This window comes from Malus sylvestris, chromosome 13 (assembly GCF_916048215.2).
Source record: "Malus sylvestris chromosome 13, drMalSylv7.2, whole genome shotgun sequence".
In the NCBI taxonomy this organism is placed as follows: Eukaryota; Viridiplantae; Streptophyta; class Magnoliopsida; order Rosales; family Rosaceae; genus Malus; species Malus sylvestris.
Genome location: NC_062272.1, coordinates 2,423,201 through 2,442,962, shown reverse-complemented (window position 1 = coordinate 2,442,962; position 19,762 = coordinate 2,423,201). Strand labels below are relative to the sequence as shown.

At 37.6% G+C, this 19,762-nt stretch overlaps 2 protein-coding genes across 2 annotated transcripts; both read left to right on the top strand.

Annotated features, from left to right (window-relative positions):
- Nucleotides 1-5,274: 5,274 nt before the first annotated feature.
- Nucleotides 5,275-7,170, top strand: LOC126597165 (adenylate isopentenyltransferase-like). Its single transcript, XM_050263930.1, has one exon. The coding sequence runs from the start codon at nucleotides 5,712-5,714 to the stop codon at nucleotides 6,822-6,824; it is 1,113 nt and encodes a 370-aa protein (XP_050119887.1). The 5' UTR covers nucleotides 5,275-5,711; the 3' UTR covers nucleotides 6,825-7,170.
- A 9,388-nt stretch (nucleotides 7,171-16,558) lies between these two features.
- On the top strand, nucleotides 16,559-17,332 carry LOC126596747 (VQ motif-containing protein 20-like). The gene has a single exon (XM_050263417.1). It carries the CDS (start codon nucleotides 16,559-16,561, stop codon nucleotides 17,330-17,332), a length of 774 nt encoding a protein of 257 aa, XP_050119374.1.
- Nucleotides 17,333-19,762: the final 2,430 nt, after the last annotated feature.

The window sequence follows — 19,762 nt, the reverse complement described above, 5'->3', positions numbered from 1 at the left end:
GATAAGCACTCGATATACACATTTTAACTGATGTAGCTAATCACTAATAATGTGAATCCTAGGACGAGGTGGGTCAGATATCCCTGCCGCCGCATTTCTGTCATATATTTGATCGTTTGATGTGACAATAAGATTTTGAATTTTCTTTTTCTTTTGCTTTTGGGTTTTCACTTTCTTGGCTTGAGAATCCTGAATTCAAAGGATGAGGATCCTCCTGACAAAGTTTATTGGATCATTAAAATTTTATTTAACGGTTACAAATAGGAATCTTTCTAAAAATTATAATAATTGTAGTTATTAGATAAAATTTCAACAACCTGATAGGTTTGGTCAGGAGGATCCTTACCCTTTGCTGATCCTTTGAGTAATGCCAATGTCACAAAAAGTATCAAATCAAAAGAACAGTCATCACCAACAAATACCCATAGTCCGTGTCACAAAACGAGGCCCCAGCGTCAGTCACCAAGTATGCTCAATTATATGACACCATTCTGACCATGTACGGACGACATACAAGGCAATGAACCAGGATCTTCTCCTGAGCAGTTCCCTAGGGATCCTAGGGATTCCGCAATCTTGTCCGTTCATTTTATATCGTGCGGTCAGTTTTCGTTAGATACTATTCATATTTGAATTTTAAAATTTAAATTTTAAATAATTTCTGACCGCACGATATATGATGAACGGACATGATTGCGGGATCCCTAGGATCCCTAGGGAACTGCTCAGGAGAGGATCCTGGTTCCAAGGCAATGGCATGGGTTTTTGAGGAAGAAGTAGGATTGTATGCCCTCTTATTTCCATACTCTGCCTATCCATTCCTATTTGTATGGTCACGGTTAAGTCACGTCAACATTTTATATTGATTTTTTTATAAAAATAATAAAACAAAAAGTAATAGAAATATAAAATGTTGATGTGGCTTAACCATAACCACACAAAACAAAAGAGAATGAGAAGAGTATGGAAATGGGAGGACCAGGATCCTCTCCTGAGCTAAGGATGAGGATCCTCCTCATCAATGGGTGTGGGACGTTGGATGAAAATCTAACGGCTACAAACAGAGGGGTCACTTTAAAATTATAATAATTGTAGCCGTTGGATTTTCATCCAACGGCCCACATCCTTTGATGAGGAGGATCCTCATCCTTAGCTCAGGAGAGGATCCTCGTCCGAAATGGGAGGGCAAGCCAATCCACCTCCTTTGATGTATTATGCCGATTATACAATAATGTACGGAAAAACACTAAATTAATATTGCATTCATGACATGCAAATTCTTCTCCACAAACATAATTTTACTCTCAAAATGACTTGCATAGTGCATAATTCTTTTATAAATTTTGTCACGAAAAACAGTAGAATAACTCCTTTTTTTTTTGTGACCAATAACAACACCCTTTTATAAAATACATGTATTGTGGACTATGCATGTAATTAATTAGCAACATATCCCTAATTGTGAACAAGATAACACAATTAGTGTTGCATTTAACTTGAACGGATGTTGGAATGCAAAACAAACAAATTAAAACAGGATCCAGACATACAAACCATCCACTGCCGATGATACAATAAGTACGTAACCATCTGCACATAAACCACTTAACAAACGTATATGGCCATGTGATATTGCGATGTGAGAGAGACTACTCACATACGCCATCGCCGGCGCCAAAACTGAAGAGCAAGCTATCTATCCCTCATCATCGACAGTTTGTCACCAATGACCAATCGCCACGCTTATCCTTAAGTGAAGCAAACGCTTCGTTGACAAGCATGCACTACTTATTTATACAGGCAGGGAGTCACGGCATGGCCTTCAGCATTTTATTATGTTTCCCAGTGTTTATGTGTGTGTGTGTGTATATATATGTGTGTGCGCGCGCGCGCTTGTTCAATCTGTTTTGCATGCTTAAGACGATAATTATCTATGATGTAGGTATGATCTATATTAATAGATCACTAAACAAGATTAATTAACGTTATTATACATTATCGTACCTACTTCCAGGTGTCGAAATTTATCCACATGTTGGTTGATGTTTGCGGCCCTAAATTCAACTGGCCGGCAAACGTATTGCTACCAAACCATTTGTAAGCATGGAAGTGGAACAAAAATAAAATAACACAACAGGATATATCATATATACTAGTGTGACAGTGCAATTTGCCAATAATATACTTGAAAAATAGTTAGCAACCTATTAAAAATAAAGAGAGGAAGAAGAAAGCCAGACGAAAAGACTGCCGGAGGGTTTCGCAGCTGCTGCCTTTAGCTACTTGTCACTGCTAACACATTATAATCTAATCTAAGTTAAGTTTTCCATATTTTTTTTAAGAGGATGCAGAAAACAATTTGGGGTCAACTTACTTGGCAAACACTAAACTGGTTTTATATATATATATATATATATATATATCTATATGTGTGTGTGTGCACGCGACAATATTAATTTTGAGAAGGCCTATTAATTGTTAGGGTAAATTACATTTTACACTCTCAAGTTTGGGCGCCATTATAAGCTTACCGGCCAATTGATTAACGGAAGTATTAACATAATATTTAACGGAAGTATAACATTGTAATGAATTTGTAAGTTTGTGTATAATGTTGCCATGTTTAAAAAATAAGGTATGAGTTTGTACCTCATCCGAACTTGAGAGTGCAAAATATAATTTACAATACTAAATTTGAAAAAAATTCACCACCATAGAAATCAACGTGGAATTTGATTACAAGTTACTATTGTCAAAATGAGGTCATGCTTTCTTAAGGTCCTCATTTTGAGGATATGTAAGGATCAAATGTATATTAGCCACAAAATTACATTAGCTTAGATCCAAAGTCTTAAAATATTTTACAACTTAATAAAGCAAAACCAACTTAAAATGCATGAACCATTAGAAAACTCATTTTCTAGTTTTGCTTTATTAAGTTGTCAAATATTTTAAGCCTTCAGATATGAACTAATATAATCTTGAATCTAATATGCATTTGGTCATCACGGGTCTTCAAAATGAGAACCTTAAGAGAGCAGGACTTTGGAAACCGAACCTGGGGCAACCGGCTTATAAACATAAAAGAACACTAGTAGACCATAGTGCCAATGAGGACATTCATAAATTAAAAGAATAATGAATATGTATAATTAACTCAAGAAATAGAGGATTGAGTTTTCGTCATTGATCACATATGTTACAAGGGGAGGAGTAGAATCTCAACTTTAATAAGAAACCATTTTGGCCAGCAGGTTTTGAACCCCGAATGGCATGCAATGTAAGAGCCCCTCTGTAATGTCGAATTGTGCTTCCAATAACTGGGATTTTAAAGGGTTTTGGGAGGATGCACCTGACCGTTAATGGAAGGCCGGATTATGCAATCTTAAATTAAAATAAAAGGACATGAGATAATTAATCATTACGATTGAAAGACTTACTTAAAATAAAAGAGTTAAGCAAGAGAAAGATGCATCTTGTACTAAATTCTCGTGACACTTTGAAAATAATAATGCATCGTATCCTAACTCACTCAGGACCAATATGCAAATTCATGCATCATCCAATTTCCTCTCCAACTTAATGGTTGAATCTGCATTTTTAAACTTGGTTTGACCTTACAATATGAAAAATGACTCCAAGCTAACAAGGCTCTCCGTTTTGTGAAAGTGCTCGGGAGGTGGGGGAGAGGAACGTCTATCGTACGAACCATTACCCTTACTTTGTAAAGTGGTTGTCCCAAAACTGGTACACTCTTCGGTCACAAAGGAACAACATTTCCGTTGCGCCAAACTCACCCTACATTTGACTTTACAATATGAGTGTATAAATATATAAATATATGTAAATACGTACTAGAAACTCGAGTACACATGACTTGTGGGTTTGAAAAAGGGTATTGGTTGAATGGGATACATGGACCGTTGAACATGACAGAGAAATTGATGTGTGAAAGAGAGAACCAAAAAAAGAATTAAGAGGGCAATTGGTGTTCCTTTAGGGTGCGTTTGGTACGTGGGACGGGACGGGACGGAACGGGACGAGGCGTTCCGTCCCGCGTTTGGTGCGCCAAAAATGGGTGGAACGGGCTGTTCCACGGGACAGATTTTGAGTTTTTGCGTTCCACCTCCCCCCCTGGAACGGGTTTGTTCCACGTTTGTGGAACGCAATGTTTTACCATTTTAAGACAAATATACCCCATGTCTTTTTCAAAAATTACACCTTCGTTCCGTCCCGTCCCGTCCCGTTCCGTCCCGTCCCGTCCCGTTCCGTTCCGTCTGCGTACCAAACGCACCCAATGGTGTTTGCTTGGTGACCTAGCATAGGGTTTTCCCGTGGAATCATTAGAGGTCGAGTTATCTAGACCACAAGTCACTTATAAATGCTTGAGGCTCAATCATTTCCGATAACACTTATACCTTATGTATTAAACGCAGTTATTGGCACGCGTTTCCATTTGCTTATTGTTTGAGTTTCGTATGATTGGTCCAACCATTGATGGTCCTTCGAAGCATGGAGTTACTCGGTTGTTATTGCAATGATATTGTAATTGCTTCTTCTTCAGAAAAATAAATTCACCACCCGTAGGTCTTCTATCTCTACGAGACATTGCTCGTTAGGACTTTTTTTCCCATCGTAAAAAAAAAAAAAAAAAAAAAAAAAAAAAAAAAAAACTAACGAAAAGTTCAAAAAAACTTCATTTTTAATGAAAAGTCATTTGTAAAGGTATAATGAATAGTACCAAAGAAATGTATAAATGTGGTTTTTCGTTAAAAGTGAACAGTACCGAAAGTGTTTTGTTAAAACTCCAAAAAAAACAAATCATGATCTAAAAGTAAATTTTCCGTTCTTTTTATACATAGGATGTGTGAACTAGTAATAGTGAGGAGAGAGGGGTAAATAGAGGGGAATTTTTACGAAAAACTTTCGGTATTGTTCACTTTAAAGAAAAACCACATTTTTACACTAAAAAGTCAATCATGGTACTATTCACTTACCATTTATTTTGTTCTTATCGTTAAAACTCAAAGTTTTCAAACCCTTTTCATTAGTTTTCCTTAAATGGAGTTTGGTGAAATAGTTAAAAACGTGACACCACTATTTTCATTAAATTTATTTATTTTTTAATAAGTAATGCTAGACAAATCAATTTTTATAAATTAAATTTTCAAATCATATAATATGTCACAAATAAAATATAAGCACGTGTTTTTAATTTCTCGCGAGTATATAAACAAGAAAATGAAGCACGATGGGAGGAGAGCTAATAAAAACCAGAACGCCGGAAGCAAATTAACAAGCGTCCAACAGAGAGAGACAGAGAGAGAGAGAGAGAGAGAGAGAGAGAGCGCAGAGCACGGAGCATGACGAGATATATAGTAGTCCAGCATTAGCCAACAGCTCCAGGACAAAAACACCCCATTGCCGTTTCCTTCATTCTCCTCTGCCGCATCGTGTCTCCTCCTCCTCCACCACTACCACCACCACCACCACAAAAGCTGCCGGTTTTTGTTTTTGTTTTGCTTATCATACCTATCGTATTGTACTATCATCCAGCTAGCTGTCCTCCCACTCTCTCTCTCTCTCTCTCTCTCTCTCTCTCTCTATTCCGTTGGACAGTCCGTATATGTGCGTGCAGTGTGTGCGCAGCTACCTGATCACATATTCCCAGCTCAACAAAATTACCAGCCTGTCCTTCTCTCTTTCTTCCTATGACACTTCATGCCTTCCCAACTCACTCCCTCCATTATTCTAATCTCAATTTCAATACGAATTATATCTTCCACCGCTTCAACTTGTTCCCGCCGCTCCACCACCTCTACAACCACCCCACTCCTCCGCTTCACCTCCCCCAAAGGCCCCGCCGCTCGGCCCACATGGCCACCGGCCCCACCTCCGCTGGCCCACGAAGAAAAGACAAGCTTCTCGTCATCATGGGGGCCACCGGCGCTGGCAAGTCCCGCCTCTCCCTCGACCTCGCCAGCCGCTTCCCCTTCTTCGAAATCGTCAACTCCGACAAAATACAACTCTACCGCGGCCTAGACATCACCACCAACAAGCTCCCCCTACCGGAACGACTCGGCGTCCCCCACCACCTCCTCGGCGAGTTCGACCCCCTAGACGGCGACTTCACCCCCGCCGATTTTCGCGCCGTCGCCGGTCAGGTTGTTTCCGGCATTACCAATCGGAGGAAGGTGCCGATGCTCGTAGGCGGGTCAAACTCCTTCATTCACGCGATGGTCGCGGAACGGTTCGAACCGGGCTCCAATGTCTTCGAACCGGGTTTCGACGCCTCCGTCTCGGCCGAGCTCAGGTACAATTGCTGTTTTCTTTGGGTGGACGTGTCGATGGCGGTGTTGACGGAGTATTTATCAAAGCGAGTCGACGAAATGCTCGACTCGGGAATGTTCGACGAGTTGGCAGAGTTTTGCGACCCGGATCGCCAGGACAAGAAGGACCCAGCTGCGGTTCCGACAGGGTTGAGAAAGGCGATTGGAGTGCCCGAGTTCACTCGGTATTTTAAAAAATACCCACAAAGTAAAAGAGACGAGGACGACGACCGGGAGCGGAGAGGAGCATACGAAGAGGCGGTGAGGGTGATCAAGGACAACACGTGTCAGCTGGCGAAGAGGCAGATAGGGAAGATCCTACGGTTAAGAGGGGGAGGGTGGGACTTACGGAGACTAGACGCAACGGACGCGTTTAGGGCGGTGGTTGCGACGTCGACGCCGGAAAATGACGGCGGAGAGAGGTGGTCAGAGATATGGGAGCGGCAGGTGGTGGAACCAAGCGCGAAGATTGTGAAGCGCTTCTTGGAGGAGTAGGTCTTCCAGCTTTTTCCAGCTATACATTCCCTTTTTTTTCTTTTTTCTTTTTTAATTCTCCTCCAAATGTTTAGTTCGTCAACAATTTTGGGGAAAGTTCTTCTGTGCCTCTGCTTCCCAATTCCCGTATGCACCGGAGAAAAAAAATGGAAAAATCGAAAGGTGGGAGTGGACTTGGAAGACCGAGGACCTGAAGTCGGGACCATAATGCGACAAATTTTGGATTTTGGGAGGGAAATGCAAAAAACACGAAATACAGGAAATTGAGAGGGAAAAAAGGAAAAAGGAAAAAGAAAAAATTCTTTTGGCAAGTGAAAAAAAAAGAGTTTTGTGAAATTTTCGCAACTTAAATAGGGAAATTCCGTGAATTTTGTTCTCTCAAATGTAATTGAGTGAGCAAATCACTCACTAAACTCTTCGAATTTTTTATATATTATTGTTCCTTCCTAATACAACATCGGCCTTTATTGTTCGGGTGATATTATTTAGATACACAAATTCGAATTTTTTAGTACATGTGAGGTCCAAATACAATAGTATAGCCTATCTTTCTCTAATAAGGAGTATTTTTGTAAATTTAGTTTTGCAGTCTACCGTGCGGAAATATTTTTAAGTAAAAGATTATGCATTGTGCTTATATCTCACATCACATCAGAGTCTGTATCCAAAGAGATCTCAATTTTTTTTTATAAATATGGTAACTAGTTGTGGGACGCACACTATATCGAACTTTAACAATCCGTACCGTATATTTTTCAAGTATTCATTCATATATCATCATTACAAAAAATCAGTTCAATCCGTAACTATTTATCTATTTGATTGTCTTGATGAAATTTCAATGTTTGTTAAAAAACAGCGTTCGTCAATTTCTTTGAACTCAATTAGATACCTCAAACATTTTCGATTTAGTTAATATTTTGTAAAGAAGATCTATGAAGTGAAACTGTTAAAAATGGACGGTTCAAATCGTTAAAATTCGATATGAAATGGACCCGCCAACTAGTCCCAATTTCTATCGAAAAAAAGAATAACCCTTTAGATAAAGGGCCTGCACATCACGTAAGGTATAGTTGCAGTTAAATTTTTTCTGCTGGTAATTGAAAAACTGACTTGTTGTAGTATCTGCTGGCGATACAAGTGATTTTCCGATCGAAAAAGGGAAGAAAATCTAATAAAAGTGTGCTTTTGTGCGAAATGCCAGATTAGCAAGGGAGATGGAGATTTGGCAATTTTACTAGATTTTGTTGTAGATCTTGTCAAATGCCAAATTGGTCCGTTATCTTGTTTCTAGATACACTAACTACACACGTTCTTATAAATTAGTCTCCTTCAACCTTCCGTGTTTATTCTTAGATGATATATGTATTATCATAATTGTATGCTTATCAGCTGATCAAATTCAGGGTTAATAAATCACAAATCCATTTTTTTAAACTAAGAAAACTTGCATTTTTCTTCTTGACCGTGGATGGGACCACGTAGCTTAAGTCCGACGGAAAGCGTGACATTGATTGTTGTTAAATGAGTTTCTTGTTTAGTCCTCTTCATTTTAGAAGTTTTCTCTATTTCTACATTTGTTTCTTCCTCGCATTCCCTTTTTCGTCTGTTTATGAGGTTTCTTTCAGTTTCTTAGGAACAATATGTGACGTATTCATTTAAATTATGTAGTAATTAATTAAAGTCACGCTAATTTAACAATAATTACTCAAGAACGAGAAAAAATACAACTCAAATCCAACGAATTATTTTGTGTATAATTAAGGATGTGAGTTGTGGCTTGGGAATTCGTGAGGGAATTTTGGAAAAATGTGTAATTTCATGTCCCAAGTAGTATTTATAATATTAATGTAGAGTTGCTAATATTAGGGATTCTATATGTAGGACATGATATCAAGCGAAGGCTAGGGTGATACTTTCCTTCCATTCTCAAACAACAATGCACGTCCTCACAGTGCTTTTCCTTCAAGTGCTTCTGCTGCATAAAACATAATTGCAGACATCTGATTTGGAGAACGACTTCAGGTCAATTGTAGCTGCAAGATTTAATTGGAATTTGAACCTTGATATGGAGGTCACGACTAGTCAATTTTGTGCCAGCAGAGTTACAAACTTCAGAGCAACAAAGGAACATCAATTGAGTTTACCATTTCAAGTGGAATAAAACTGTTCAAATTTCCAAATGATCTGCAGTATTGTTAGAAAAGCATGAAACTTGAAACTTCCCACCCTCTCATCCGAGAACAGCTTGCCTACATCCGTCAAGGTTCCACCACCGCTGACCAACAATATAATGTCAAATGTAAATTAGTTTGAAATACCACCGTAGTCTCCATAGAAGTGAAATAAAACTGTTCAAATTTCCAAATGATCTGCAGTATTGTTAGAAAAGCATGAAACTTGAAACTTCCCACCCTCTCATCCGAGAACAGCTTGCATACATCCATCAAGGTTCCACCACCGCTGACCAACAATATAATGTCAAATGTAAATTAGTTTGAAATACCACCGTAGTCTCCATAGAGAGCTTGCCTACATCCGTCAAGATTCCACCACCGTTGACCAATAATACAATGTCAAAACGTAAATTAGTTTGAAATACCACCGTAGTCTCCATAGAGAGCTTACCTACATTTGTCAAGATTCCACCACCGCTGACCAATAATACAATGTCAAACGTAAATTAGTTTGAAATACTACTGTAGTCTCCATAGAGAGCTTGACGGACCGTTGACCAACAATACAATGTCAAACGTAAATTAGTTTGAAATACCACCGTAGTCTCCATAGAGAGCTTGACAGACCGTTGACCAACAATACAATGTCAAACATAAATTAGTTTGAAATACCGGACCGTTGACCAACAATACAATGTCAAACATAAATTAGTTTGAAATACCACCGTAGTCTCCATAGAGAGCTTGACGGACCGTTGACCAACAATACAATGTCAAACATAAATTAGTTTGAAATACCGGACCGTTGACCAACAATACAATGTCAAACATAAATTAGTTTGAAATACCACTGTGGTCTCTATAGAGTGTAGGAAACCTTTTTAGCTACAGACAACAAGGTTATGAATCTTAAATTTAAGGTCGACGAGCCATAGGCCCACTCCAACAACACCGATATTGTCCCCATTTTATCACATGCTTAATCCGTCAGGTGTGAGGTTTTAATCCAAAAGGCCTCGGTGTTAGTTAGAATATGGTAATTCTATTTAGAGGGCTTGTTCTCAAGCTCTATGGCCGATGTGGGACAGAGGAATTCTAACAATGAATGTTCTGAAGAAGCAATTATAAAACCTTCTGTGATGTGATTTGGTGACGTGAGGTTTCAGAATGAGATTATCCATTTGAGGTCGTTATCCAAATCAAGGCTTCAAAATGTTTTCCCTGGAATTCCCAGATTATGTGACCTCGATTTGGCATGACATATATCCGTGGGGACCAACTATGTGCACGTACATCCTCAATTGGGTCCGCAACATATTTAGGCGCAGACCAAATTGTTAAACCGATGCATTTTAAGGAATAATTATGTATTTGGTGCTAATCAAAATTTTTATTAGGAGTGTGCTAATTGTAGTCTAATAGTTTGAATTATGTAAATAAAGATTAAAATTCGGATGTAATAAGTACATCGATTTTAACTGACATGACTATGCTCACCTATACTAAATGTGGTAAGTTTTTTGAGGAAGGATTTTTAATAAAGGATGCAAATTGGCTGACAGTGGCATGGGGATATAACAAGTAAAGTGTAGGGCGTGGCATGGCATGGTGGAATGGTACGGTTCTGCCAGCAATGGTGCCACACAAGAGGGGGAGACATTATTTCAAGGACATCAAATTTTAAATTATTTGAATAATCAACAACTAGGATGTAACCTGAATAACAAATTAATTATTATTTACTAAATTTTATATATATTAAGCAGAACAAAATTAAATGCATAGAGGAATTAGGAGAGACAAGGTTCATGTTCTTTGAGACCAATTAATCATCAATTTTAGAGGTTAAGTTCTTTGAACTGGAACAATATTTAGTTAAGATGCATCTACAATTTATAGAGATAGTTAATTATTGCGAAGATAAATGCTAATGGAACTTTCTCAAAAGTTGGACGCTCTATAGAGTTTTTGTCACTTCGTGCTTTTGATACAATATTTTATAATATTAGCAAATGAGTTAATGTTAAAATGTGAGGCGGCTGCGTTTTATTTTTTGAAGTCATACTTTTGAGAGAGTTTTTAACATAGGGCGCAGCATGTGCAATGCAATGCGCATGAAATAGCAAATACAAACGGAAAATTGAGAAAATTAGTAATTTAATAAGGGGACCATGAATTATGAGTTCTAGCTGATCATCTCGTAACTAACACAAACAAACATGCGTGTATATAGCCATTATTATTACACATTGCTGAGTATGTTTGTTTTGTTGTGTTACTCAAGAATCAACGAAATTACAAAACAAACATTATTATATAAAGTAATTTATATATATAGAGGTTTGATCCACCAAGACCTAGCTATGCATGGAGGGAAACGGATTGTCAAAGACATGCCTCGCATTCGCATTTGCCTTCATAAAAACTTTCATGTACACATGTAATGTCATGTTGACGGGATTCAAAAATCAATCACGTATTGTTACGCAAGAAAGTTAAAAAAAGTACAATTAGCATTCTAGGTGCATGAAAGTTATTCTAATCAATATGACATGTTTAGGTAGTTGAGATTGAAAGAGAACAGATAATTAAGTTGGGAAGTGGGTTTGCTCATATTGTGGCGCTTGAAAATTGAAATTTACATGTTGGAGGAGCTAGCAAAATGGTTGAACGTGGTGACTTGCTGGTTTTAGTGAAGCTATCCCAGTGTGAATATTGCTTGAAAAATACAAAAATAAAAATGCACAAATAAAGAACCATTAAATTAAGAGAACTCTAATGAAAAGCTACTGGTACTGTTTACTCTAACGAAAAACTATATTTTTACACTAAAAAATCAATCATGGTACTATTCACTTTACCATTTATTTTATCCTTATCTTTAAAACTCAAAACTTTCAAGTTTTTTTCATTAGTTTTCTTATAAATTCTATGGCAGAAGAAAGGGAATGCCTAAAAAGGGTGAACGGGAGATCCAAGGAGGAGTGATCGAAAGAGTGAAAGACAAAAGCATCGAGAAGTGAGTGATCAGTCAGCAGTCAGCTAATGTTCTGAAACATATTTTTATTTATAATGTATAAAATATGCGTGTGTGTGTGAGATCAGTAGAGAGAAGCATGAAGGTTTTATTGCAAAACCCAATAAGAAGAAGAAGAAGGAAGAGAGAGGCCTTCTCTCCTTCCCTCTGCAACTGCAACTGCTTAATTCTGCTACCACTTTCTGATGATATACACAATATAGAGACTGGAGACGATGGCAGAGAGATGCAGTGCGCGTGCGATTGCCTTGCGCATGATCCTATAACTAAGAACTAAAAACCCTAATAAAATAACAACAACTATATAATTTTTAATTTACCAAACAAATTAATATTTAAATATCATGTATTTTAATGCAATATTATTCTCGACTTGTGGTAATATTATTAGTCATTGTTTGAGCAGCACTATATAGAAGAGTAACTGGGTGCTGCTCTGACCTACTTTGCGTTTTGCAAGCACGATGACAACCATGTGGACGTGGGGTTTGCAATGGTGAGGAGTTCACACCATTTTACTGCTCCATTAGCCCATCTAGAAGCTCATCTATTTTGACTGTTTTTGATCCACCTTCTGAGTTTCTTTTCTTTTCCCTTAGGAAGGTAATACGTGACTTCGAGTGTATACCGCTATTAGGAATGCATACATAAACATATATGGGAGCTGACCTTATAATTCTTTTTAGCTTCTCACACATTTCTTTTTATTTCTAGTCATGAAATTGAATAAATCAAACAAAAATAATAAACACGATTCTACAAGAGTGTGTAAGATAAAAAAAAGAAAGAAAAAAAGATGGCATGTCTTGAGAATGAATCCAACGGTGATGAGAAGAGGGACTTTCATGTGCTTATAAGTATTTAAGTTACTCTCCATCTTGCCAATTGATTTTATGATAGAACCCCAATTTTATTTATGCTATTAGAGCATATTGCCTGGTGTGGGAAGCCCAACGGCCACACGTACTCCACGTTACCTAAGTTGTATTATCCACATGTTAGTCTTGAAAATTACCACACATGAGGAGGCGTCTTGAGAATGAATCTCACATTGATGAGATGAAGGACCTTGTATGTGAGAGATTTTTTAGTGTGACCGGAACACAGGGTGTTGCACCACATGTCACTATACAAATAGTGAGATATGTGTATTAAAAAGTTAATAGTTTAGAAAATAAAATTTTCCACCACTTAGTTATATCAAAACACGTGGTGTACCATCTGTGTTCCGGTTACAAGAAAAAATTACTCCTTACATGTGCTTATATAGTTATATAATTAGGATACTCCTCGTATTGCGAACTTTATTCAACGTATGCCATTTTTCGTATGATATATGAAATACAGATCTTTTCTTTGTCGTACAATACAGACACTGGACATTGGACAGATAATGGGCCGAATGCCCTAATCTGATAAAAGAGGCCCGGCCTTTTTGTTTACCAAAGAATCGAATCCAGAAAGCCACAGTAATCCAGTGAAACAAAACAATTCCAAGGCCACAAAGAAAAACCGTGATCAATGCTCTAAGCTTAAGCCGATTGATCAAAATACAGTGAGGTGTCATGCTTTTATGAGACGTACTCAGGGTCGGTCTAGAGATTTTTTAGATCCGGGGTGACGTAAAAAATGTGCCCTCACTTTATATAAAAAAATTATTTGTTTTCACACGTAAGACATCGATAAAATTATACTTAGAAAATCACTTTAAACTTAATAATTTAGAAATACGGAAAAACTAATTTATTTTGTATCGTGAGAAGGAAACAAAAATACTCCAAGTTTACAAGTAGATAGATATGAGTTTTGTTTTCCATTTGAACTTTTAAAGTGTTTTTATATAAATTGTGATGTGTTTTTTCATATTTACTAACCTTGTCAATATGGGATTTAAAAAATAATGATGTTTTTGAGTCTTTAATTGATATGTATAAGTAATAAATGGGTATTAAATTAAACTTTTTTATGACACGTCATATGATTTGCAAATTTGGTCTAAAAATTTGGTCAACGCATTACTCTTTGTTGAATATTAGACTTGAATTGGAACAAATGTTTAAAAATAAATTAACAACCAAACAAAAATTTGTAAAAATTAAAAAGAAATGTCATGTAAGTGGGATGATTTAGAAAATAATAAGAAATGTCTGGTAAGTGGAATGATCATTAATCTTTTTGTGAAAGAATCTCTAGCACTATGGTTTAATGATATTTATCTTCATCTGTGAGTAAAGGATTTTAAGTTTGAGTTTTATTATTGTTATGAAAATAAAATAAAAAATTCTTGTGAATCGTGCACTACAAGAAATGTCTGGTAACTCTTTATTCTATCCAAATTTGAATAGTCTAATAAGTTGTGCAGCACCTGAAATCTTAGAAAGCCGTAGTCATCATACCATCTCTTAGATAAACCTGATGAAATATATATCACCTTAATTTTCTGTATTTGACGTGAACCAATATATATCACCTCAAATTTCGTCATGGATTACGATCACGACGATTAAGGACGACAATAGAACAATGTCTTCCTCAGTTGCTGGTTATTGACTGTGTACGCAGTTGTTTGATAATATCTTTTTTAGTTATTACAAGGACAACGTGTGAGTTTCCAAATAACTAGTGTTGAGTCACTAGGCCAGAGGCTCACTCCACCCTCTGGTCCCTTTGCATTGGACCACTACGCGATATTAGACGTGTAATTCTTCTTCAATCAAAATATGAAACTCAAGGGGCTCTTATTTTTATAGCCAAAAACACTTTTAATTGCTTTTGATACTTATTTTTATAAGTTCGGTACTTAATTGTGGCTAGCACATGGATTTTTAATAAAAAATGAATTTATAATAAAACACCATTAACGCAAGCGCTTACAAATTTTTAAGAAGCAGCAAAAATGTGCACGTTACAAAGAAGGATGTTTTCCAAAAATGTCACCACACAGAAATTAAGTAGAGCGGTAGAGCCGTAGAGGGGTGATTTGACGGTGCGGCTAGCCAGATTGATCACTGCATGCACGTCAAAAGGGAGACTGAAGGATGGGGAGTTGAAGGTCCTTCGATCATTTCTGCAATTGCAAGCCAGGCTGAACGAATGAGCATAAATTTTCAATTGATTGACTTTGAAAACGCAGCAGTTCATGAAATATAATATATAGCTGGATTGAATTGTGCCTTTGCCACCATGATAATATACTTGTCAAATGTATGTTTTGACCAAAGTACAAAAAATAAGTTAGTGAACAACATAAACTACAAGAATTTGACTTTACTGATCTAGGTCAAGAGAATATGATGATATAACATTGAAGTTTATAAGAAAAAAAAAATTGAATAAAAATACTATCCAATTAGTCAAAGCTCCAAATTCAAGTTCTTGAAAAGTTTAAAAAGTCTCAAGATATTTTATTAGAAAATTTGACCATAGTTTGAGGCTGACAGAGGGGATTTGCCCATTGGCCCCAACTAATCGCCATTCCTCACCGTCAAACTGATTAAAATTTCACTTAATTATCTGCAATTAAAGATCAAGCAGTGAACACCATATGCATATGATGTACACACAGAAAATAAATAAAAAACAATAAATTTGTAATTTTGCTTATATACTGGTAAATCTCAAGTCTTAAATAGTTAAATTGCCTTCCATTCACTGAACTCAAAAAAGGGAACTTCCCAATATTCACGCCCAACTCTGTTGAGGAAATAAGGTGGGAGCTCAACACAAGTGTCAAGAGCCGCGCAGGCTGTATAACTGAACTTCAAGGTGCTAATAAAACAGTGCTGTTTCAAAAAATAAATAAATAAACAAAACAGTGCTAATAACATGCTTTTTGTTTTATTTTTTACGATACAATATTTAAAACTAATTTAATCTAACAAAAAATATTTGAGGTGACCGCTTAGCCTAATCTAGGTGATCGAGCATTATGTTTATAACGTTCAAGTATGTTATACTTACTATCTAATTAGCATCAGACTCTTAATATATTACAATTTCTCAAATTATATATATATGTGTGTGTGTGTGTGACCACCAAGGAGCTAGGCATGCAGAAGAGCCACAATTAATAAAATAGAAAAAAAGAAAAGAAAAAAAAATAGTTTTGTTTGACCGAGCGGCACCGGCGTTGCGTGTGGCACTGGCAGCCGACAAAGGCGCCCAAGAGGACAACCAAACCTCAAACATAAGGCAAAAGGCAACGGACGAATGGGATAGCAGTTTGCCAATATTCTTCCCAGTTAATAGTATTATTCTTTATTTTGTATATAACTATGATAAATGTCAACGGTCAGAAATGTTGGCTTGGCTTCCATTCTTTCTTTCATACTCTCCTTCTATATATCACACATCTCTCTCCCTCTAATCAAATTAATGTCATCCTCTCTCTCTCTCTCTCTCTCTCTCTCTCTCTATTTGCTAGTTCGACATCTTAATTAGTTACTTGATTAACTGATCCTTTCATTTTGGAGCTACCTAAGATCAGTTAGTTAGCTTAATTAGGTAACAGATCATTGAGCATGAACCCTGCAAAGTTCCAGCTGGATGATAATCGTCAAGTACAACATTCATCAATTAGGAGGGACCAGATGATGATCAACGGAAGCCGTCCCTCCCCGTTGAAGATCAACCGAAGCTCCCATCTCATCCACAAACCTCCCAATAACTATCCCCGCATGGCCGCCGCCAACAAGACGGAGGAGCAACACCAGCAGCAGCGGCAGCCGGTGATCATCTACACCCAATCTCCGAAAATCATCCACGCGCAGGCGCGCGATTTCATGGCTTTGGTACAAAAGCTCACGGGCCTCTCGCGCTCTGATAATACTCACGACGAGGTCAACGACCAAAGACAAGACACTGACACTACTCATGAAGATCATGCAAACGTGAAAGTTTCATCGTGTCAAGACGACCATATCGACAATACAGACATTACTAAATCTGCTATTAGCCGCAGCCGTGATGGAAACGAGTCGTGTTCGGATCTGACGGATGAGATTAATTGTGGTGGTGGGAATTACGATAATAATAGTATGATTAATAATGTTCAACATCAAGTGGGGAGCTCATCATCTTCCGGATATTCTCCCAATGCCATGTTCAGCAACCCTAGCCCGTATTTTGCAGATATTCCATTGTTTACGCCGACCGCAAATAATTCAGCGGATTTCTTCTGCCCGCCAAGGCCGCTTTACAGATTCTCCGATTCCTCGTCGCATGCGTCTCCAAACTTCGGCGGTTCGATATCTCCATCAATGTTCAAGTTCATCAAGGGACTCCCAGAATATTGACTACATGATGAACAACTAATAAGCAGAACTAGAGGATTATCCAATCGAGCTAGTTGGTTATTTGCTACCACTGTTAATTTATTGGTTAATTGTTTCTTTATCTGTTTCTTTTATTCAGTTTTTTTGTATGTTGATAGAAAAAGTCCATTGCTTGTTCATAGCTTAATTCATTCATTAATTCATTCATGGTTCTTGTTTTGTTAATTAGTTTTTACTCCTTAACTTAAATGTAAGTATGGATTTCTGGGATTTTAAATCTCTACATTTAACCTCGATTGGGTTAGGGGATATATTGAGTTACCATTGGCAGCTGGAAACTAAATATATTGAGCCTTCTGAAATTTCTTAAGGTTTTGGGTACTTAGCATTATCAAACTCTATGACGCATGTACATTGACATATTCTATAATTCTGCTCAACTACTGCATTAGAAACAAGAAGCCCTCTGTGCAACTTCCTGTACGCCTCAAGTCTTGACTTGACCACCAACCACATCCACACGAGTAGTCTGGAAAAACATGAATACTGGTTTGACGATGCCACATGTAGCTAGGCTAGTAGCTAATTGAATCTTGTTTTAGTTAAGATCCTGTTTGGACCCAAAATGACATTTTCGGGTGAGGTGATTAGGCCATCTCCAACCGAAGGGTCCAGAGGGCCAGAGGGCCGAAAATAGCCCTAAAACCGTCTCCAACCGAGGGCTAGGCCAGAGGGCTCGGGAATCTGGGAGGGCCCCACGGGATCGGAGAGGGCTGGAGGGCTGGAGGGCCGACTGGCTGGCTGGCTATTTTTTTTTTTAATGTTTCTTATTTCTGTCGGTTATAACCGACAGAAATAATATAATATATATTATTTCTGTCGGTTACAACCAACAGAAATAACATTTTGAATTCAAACTTCCAACGGCTAGCGCCACTAGCCGTTGTAAATCCTTTTTTTTTTTTTTATGAATTTAAACCTTTTTTTTTTCTTTTTTTTTCTATAACTTCCTATAACTTCTATTTTACAAAATTTGTTTCAATTTTTTTTTAATTCTATTTTTTTCCTATAACTTATATTTTACAAAATTTGGTTCATATTTTTTTCATATAACTTCTATTTTACAAAATTTGTTTCATATTTTTTTTAAATTCCATTTTTTCCTATAACTTCTATTTCACAAAATTTGTTTCATATTTTTTTTAAATTCTAATTTTTTCCTATAACTTCCTAAGCCATTATACAACATTAAATTAAATTAAGTAACATGAAACAACATTAAATAACATTAACCGACATAAAAATTATACAACACTAACCAACATGATTTTTAAATAAAATTAAGTTGTAGTTTTTAAATAATAAATTACGTTTGGCCCTATGGCCCTTTGGCCCTCGGTTGGAGACGGTTTTTTTTGACAGGGCTAAAACGAGCCATCTGGCCCTCTGGCCCTCGGTTGGAGACGGAGGCAAATATGGCCTTGTACTGTTCATTAAAATATTAATATCTTGGAGAATCTTGGAGGGCCAGAGGGCTAAAACGAGCCCTCTGGCCAGCCATCGGTTGGAGATGGCCTTATGGGCCCGGCCCGTATACATGTGTTTGGGCCCAAAATATTAGTTTGGGCCGAGTATAGAATTATTCTCGGCCCAGAAGGCCTTACGACATGATTCGGTTCTCAGGGATCAGTTAGTTCTGGACCGGTTAGGTCGTGGGCTTCCAAATCCGGGTCGATTATGCCATACCGCAAGACGAGTCGAATCCTGATGCAATGAGGAGTCCCGGCAAGATCAATAACCCGGAAACGAATCCGGCTCAATAAAGGACTAGGTTCACAATTATAGTGAAAATAGGACTGGTCGAGTTGGTGTTTGATCAGGAGAAGAAGACCTAGTCCGAGTAGGGTTGTAACTCGGCTTTAAAGGTATCCAATACTATAAATAGAGGAGGCTATGCATCATTCAAGCCCTCTCCAATTTAACACACAACTGCCCTGCGCAAACTCTCTCAACAACTTTGAGATTTTTATTTTCTCTTTTCGCTGACACATCTTCCGTTTGCATCAACATCACTGTGAAAGTAACCGGTGATATCTTAAGTCGGCATAGATAACTCTGTCATCATAGAATCAGCTGGTTTCGCAGTATATTCCGTTTGCATCAACAACACTGCGGCGATGACGGTTGGTTACCTATCTAAGTCTCGGTCGAGAAGGAGTTCCGGATCCTTATTGATTGAGGTCATCTCATTAGCATTCTCGGCGAAGTGAGGTGTTACAGTTTATTGAGCTCGGTGCATTGCACGCCGAGTTATTTTATGATTGGATACTCCCAAGTAGGATTTAGAGTTCGGCATTCAGACGGCCGAACCACGTTCATTATTAAGACTTATATTCGCTTTGAGTATTTATCCCCTTACACTTTGGTGTTGATTCGGCAAGAGTTTACTCT

What these genes read in the sequence shown, in the direction of transcription:
- LOC126597165 (XM_050263930.1), top strand. Translation starts at nt 5,712, where the DNA reads ATGACACTTCATGCCTTCCCAACTCACTCCCTCCATTATTCTAATCTC.
- LOC126596747 (XM_050263417.1), top strand. Translation starts at nt 16,559, where the DNA reads ATGAACCCTGCAAAGTTCCAGCTGGATGATAATCGTCAAGTACAACAT.